The sequence below is a fragment of the Mytilus edulis genome, chromosome 4 (assembly GCF_963676685.1).
Source record: "Mytilus edulis chromosome 4, xbMytEdul2.2, whole genome shotgun sequence".
Classification (NCBI taxonomy): domain Eukaryota; kingdom Metazoa; phylum Mollusca; class Bivalvia; order Mytilida; family Mytilidae; genus Mytilus; species Mytilus edulis.
Window position 1 is genome coordinate 74,891,198 of NC_092347.1, and position 6,167 is coordinate 74,897,364.

The following is a 6,167-nucleotide window of genomic DNA, read 5'->3' on the forward strand; positions in this document are numbered from 1 at the left end:
TATCTTTATACATTTAATTACATATGTTGTTATGTTATTTTTTTCAGTAAGAGTAATTTAGCTACACACATGAAATATCACAAAACAGAAAAAAAATATGCATGTGATCACTGCAATTTTAAGTGTTGTTTCAGTGCTAGATTAAAGAGTCATATAAAACAACACTTTGATTCAGAACGAACATTTGTCTGTGAAACTTGCGGAGCAGCTTTCCATACCAAACAAATTCTCCAATCACATATTGGATATAAACATAGCGATGCAAGGAATTTTTGCTGCCATAAATGTTCATCAACTTTTAAGGGCAGAAATGCACTTCAGCGTCACATCAAGGAACATTCAATTGAAAATCACAAGAAATGTTTTTGTGGTAGAACTTTTTCACGTATTGGAGCACTTCGCCAGCATATGGAAAAAGTTCACAGTGAGAATGCAACCGAAGCAGTTCGTCGTAGGTCAATGATGAGGATTAAGAATTCAGAAAATAAAACAGATCTTTCAACTAAAAAATCAAGAAAGAAAAAGAAGAAGCAAACTAAATCTACTAACAGTAAAAGGGTGGTAAATACTGATATATCAGCTGCCATTAAAAAAATTACAGATTCCAAATTTAAACCTATAAAGTCATCTACTGAGAAACCTGTACAACATGTCCAAGGTATTTGTATTGCAAACTTCAAATATGCACCACTCAATATTATAAATCAGGCATCCAACACATTAAGAGATGAGAATGTTAACAAGAATTCTGGTGAGAAAACAAATGCTGAGACATTTGATCAGTCAGAACATGATAAGAAAGATCAGCTGATTCCTGTTCAAACAGAAGAAAATGGCAAACTACCTCTGTCCAGTACTGATTTTAGTTTTCCAAAACAAAACTGCCTTTTACAATCAAATATCAGTGACACTGTCAAAACAGACCCATTATCTGTTCTTGAAGAGAAAACAGTTGAAAACCCAAAGCAAAATACAGGATCTTTTGTTCAATCAGAACATAACCATAGTCTGTTTTATAATCAGTTAGATCATAACTACAGCAAGATGTCTAATGATCAGTCAGAACAAATGGAGAAACTTCCAGTGTCCAAAGAGTTTTGTATTATACCCAAACAGAAATATTTATTGCAAGCAAATGACAATTGTAATGATCAAAATAATGCAGGGCGTGATTTTCAAAACAAAATAATCGAAAAACCCAAACTCATTCTTCCAAAAGGACCAACTAATTATTCTCAGTTTGGACCGCCCACAAATCAGCAGAAAATTATTTCCAGCAACATATTGCAAGGACAGAGCACCATGAGTTATAGATTCAATAGTCCGTTGGTTTTGCCACAAAATACCAGTGCTAAAACACCTCTTCTTATTTTATGGAGACCTCCGCCACCAAATTGATATGTATTTTTATAGTTTGAACTAAGTTTGAAATACATGTTTTTGTATTCTTGTTTCAAAAGTTTCATTATGGAACATACCGGTATATAACATTATTGTAGTAATAAACCATTTTTTAAGACGTTTCAGCCACTGGGTTTTTGTTGTATATTGGTATCACGTTGGCATCGTCGACCGAAGACAATTGGTTTTCGCACTATAACTATAGTATAAGTAAAAAAGGAAGGTTGGTCCCAACAGTTTAGGAATTAGCGGCCAAAAAGGGCCCAAATAAGCATTATTCTTGGTTTTTGCACAATAACTTTAGTATAAGTAAATAGAAATCAATGAAATTTAAACACAAGGTTTATGACCACAAAAGGAAGGTTGGGATTGATTTTGGGAGTTGAGGTCCCAACAGTTTAGGAATAAGGGACAAAAAAGGGGCCCAAATAAGCAATTTTCTTGGTTTTTGCACCATAACTTTAGTATATGTAAATAGAAATCTATGAAATTTAAACACAAGGTTTATGACCATAAAAGGAAGGTTGGGATTGATTTGGGAGTTTTGGTCCCAACAGTTTAAGAATAAGGGGCCCAAAGGGTCAAAAATTTAACTTTGTTTGATTTCATCAAAAATTGAATAATTGGAGTTCTTTGATATGCCGAATCTAACTGTGTATGTAGATTCTTAATTTTGTTCCGGTTTTCAAATTGGTCTACATTAAGGTCCAATGGGTACAAAATTAAACTTAGTTGATTTTAACAAAAATTGAATTCTTGGGCGTCTTTGATATGCTGAATCTAAACATGTACTTAGATTTTTAATTATGGACTCAGTTTTCAAGTTGGTCCAAATCAGGATCCAAAATTATTATATTAAGTATTGTGCAATAGCAAGAAATTTTCAATTGCACAGTATTGAGCAATAGCAAGAAATCTTCAATTGCACAATTTTGCGCAATAGCAAGAAATTTTCAATTGGAGTTATCTTTCTTTGTCCAGAATAGTAGTTGAATCAACTTAAATCATTGTTTTACACAATATACAATGTATATTCACTTTTACTACCAACTGATAAATTAAAACAATCTTTACCATTCAGTGATAAAAAGCACTTTTTTACATTTTAATATTTTATGATGTATTTAAATGAGTAGTCATTGTTGCAAACTCCATTAGAAATTTGAATTGAGATCAGTTTTGGAATAAGGGAAAGGGGATGTGAAAAAAAAATTGGGGGGGGGGGGGGGGGGGTCAATTTTTCTCATTTCAGATTTCATAAATAAAAAAAAAATTTCTTCAAACATTTTTTTGAGAGGATTAATATTCAACAGCATAGTGAATTGCTCAAAGGCAAAAACAAAATTTTAAGTTCATTAGACCACATTCATTCTGTGTCAGAAACCTATGCTGTGTCAACTATTTAATCACAATCCAAATTTAGAGCTGAATCCAGCTTGAATGTTGTGTCCATACTTGCCCCAACCGTTCAGGGTTCAACCTCTGCGGTCGTATAAAGCTGTGCCCTGCGGAGCCTTTGGTTTTAGGTTCCTTATATTCCTTCTGAACTACATGGAAAACATTTTACTTTCAAAATCATTTAGATGTTATAGATTAAGTTCTGTGGTAATGTTATGATGTCATAAACATTAGCCATCACCATAACTTTACCTTATAGGTGTCAGACCACCAATTACTCCCTCCAATTTAGAACGTATGTAAAAGTAGTCCTACTTTGACACAAAATAGTGCTTTTGATGTCATTGTTTACTTAAACTAACCAACAAATTTGAAAAAAATGAAACTTTTGGTGAAAGGGAAATATATTTAGACCATTTTGAACCAAAATTCACTTGTCTATGAGTTTGCATTAAAAATTCAGGATTAATGCGCTACATAGTACACTAATTTAAGATTTCCAGAAAACCGGGAGTTATTTTGGTAGTACCTGTCTTTTCAAAATCAGAAATTTGTTACAAGACTTTAAACATTGGTTGAAAATTGGCATGTAGGAAGGTGATACATGTACAATTCAGGATATACCTGGTTTCCTTGAAGTTAAACTTAAGGTAAAATATTTAGAAAGCTGTGAAAATTGCAAAATTTGGTTGAACAGATAGGGATTTTTAATTGGTGGTCTGACACCTTTAAGGTAAATGCGGTGAAACCCCAAATTCAGAAAACAATTGATTTTTTTGTACTTAACTGATCATATGAAGTGATAGTAGTCACATTTCAATCTTTTTGGGGGCAAAAAGTCACATATTGCAAATTTAGAGTTGTAGACCTGAATTTGTGCTATTTTTAGGTTTTCCCACCCTGACAATATGCTTTCACATAAAAAAATGTCCCAAATTGTTATAAATGCACAGCAAGATGTTTCTGTGGTATTAACATTAAAACATGGTTATTTTACCACCAAAAAAAGTTCTTGTCATCAAGATTTAATGAAATTATTTGATTTTTATCCCTTATATCATTGCGTCATAGCATGTATTTGGCAGATAACATAGCCTGATGTAAACATTGCAAAAACTCACAAAAATCCCATTCATTATCTCAAATGAAAGTTTTATGCCTTAAGTTGTATCAACTGATAGAAAATAAAAACAGTTAAATGACCATGACTGCACTTTTGATCATTTAATAGTCCCATTACTTACACCAGGTGTAAAAAAGGGGGGTCAATATTCCTTGACTCTTCAATACCTTGAATTTTTTACTTAACCCATTGTAAAAATTGTGGAAAGTCTTTTAAGAAGTAGAACAAACAAGAAAAAAATCAACAAAACTGATCTTGCTATTGAAAGTTTATGTTCCTGTAGTCCAAAATGAAATTTTCAAGTATTTTCTATCAAAGTCATACATTACAGTCAGTTTAAATTGAGCTGTGAAATTTGAAATATAAGTCACATTATGCTCAGATAGGATGTTTCTGACTTCAAATTGACTAAGGATTAAGAATAAAGCAAAGCAAAGATTTCTGAGCAACTTTTTTGGCTCTTTAGGTGTCAGACCACCAATTACTCCCTCCAATTTAGAACGTATGTAAAAGTAGTCCTACTTTGACACAAAATAGTGCTTTTGATGTCATTGTTTACTTAAACTAACCAACAAATTTGCAAAAATGAAACTTTTGGTGAAAGGGAAATATATTTAGACCATTTTGAACCAAAATTCACTTGTCTATGAGTTTGCATTAAAAATTCAGGATTAATGCGCTACATAGTACACTAATTTAAGATTTCCAGAAAACCGGGAGTTATTTTGGTAGTATCTGTCTTTTCAAAATCAAAAATTTGTTACAAGACTTTAAACATTGGTTGAAAATTGGCATGTAGGAAGGTGATACATGTACAATTCAGGATATACCTGGTTTCCTTGAAGTTAAACTTAAGGTAAAATATTTAGAAAGCTGTGAAAATTGCAAAATTTGGTTGAACAGATAGGGATTTTTAATTGGTGGTCTGACACCTATATCTTTTTATGAATGAAAGACAAATATATGAAATTAGATAAATCAAAGTAATTCTTTTTTAATGTTGATTCCAAATGACCTAATTGTATTCGTTTTTTTTTTCCAAAATGGCTTAAAAATTGTTTATTAGTACAGCATTTATGATGCAATAATTGTTATACGTTTTTTCTTTTCTTTTGTTTTATTTGACTAGTTGTATAATTATGTGTTTGAACATGATGCTACATATAATATACACTGATTATATAAATGTTTAAAGTTTTCATTATGGCATTGTTATTATATTAGAATTAAAACAGTCAAATAAGCACTGAACAAACCCTTTGATATTTACAAGAATTTATTGATTTGTTTGTTTCTCATTCAAGTTAGGAGGAGTCATATATTTATGACCTTTTATGCAAATGTTTTATCAGCCAATCATTTGAGAGAGATCCTGGCTGTCACTATTTTGATTTTTCCCTACAAAAAAGAACTTCAAATGATTGGATACAAGTTTCACCTTTAAAACTATTAGATTTTTTTTATCAACTTATGATTTGTTATTTAAAGTGTCACTGTGAATAAAATAATTAAACTCTACTGGGACCTGGTATTTTCAATACTGTCCTTGGCCAAATATTTTCTCATCATTTGGCGTCCATCATATTGTTCTTTGTCATCTTTGTCTGTTAACTTTTACAAAAGTCTTTTCTGTTGAAACTATAGCCTATCCATTTTCTAGAATTCTTAATAAACTCTTTATCTAAATAATTCTCTGTTTAGGCCAAATTTAACCAAACTTGGCCACAATCATCATTGGGGTATCTGGTTTAAAGAAATGTATCTAATGAACTGCAATCCAACATGGCAGACATTTTTTTTTACATTTATCTTATTTTATCAAAACACAATACATAATCATGATAATATACAAAGGTATATAAATTATTCTTTACAATGCAGGTAATACAATTACAGATAATTATAATTAAGTTAATTTTAATACTTCTTACAATTACTAATTCTTTAAAACAGTTTGAGTTTTCTGCTGCAAACTAATTTGTCCATGTTTTGTTTTATTTCTATAGTAAAATTTTAAAGAAGAAAAAAAAATCATAGAGAAAAATAAACGAAAACAAGAGGCTGTCACAACGACAGCAAACCGGATTTATTAATATCTATTTGTGTCCTGGCAATATCACAAAAACCATTACTGATGAATGGTGAAAGTGAAAATTGTCAATATCAAATTTGACCTCCATTTTGTCATCAGTATCAACATCTTAAAATTTGAAAAGCTTAGATTGAATGGTTCATGAGTAAATGC

At 31.1% G+C, this 6,167-nt stretch overlaps 1 protein-coding gene across 1 annotated transcript in view; it reads left to right on the forward strand.

Moving 5' to 3' along the window:
• LOC139520483 (uncharacterized) overlaps window positions 1-5,439 on the forward strand; it is a 19,123-nt gene extending 13,684 nt beyond the window's left edge. The window contains exon 4 of the mRNA XM_071313132.1: window positions 48-5,439. Within this exon, the coding sequence (XP_071169233.1) occupies window positions 48-1,398 (1,351 nt within the window). The 3' untranslated portion in view covers window positions 1,399-5,439. The remainder of the gene's footprint in view (window positions 1-47) is intronic.
• The last annotated feature ends 728 nt before the right edge of the window (window positions 5,440-6,167 follow it).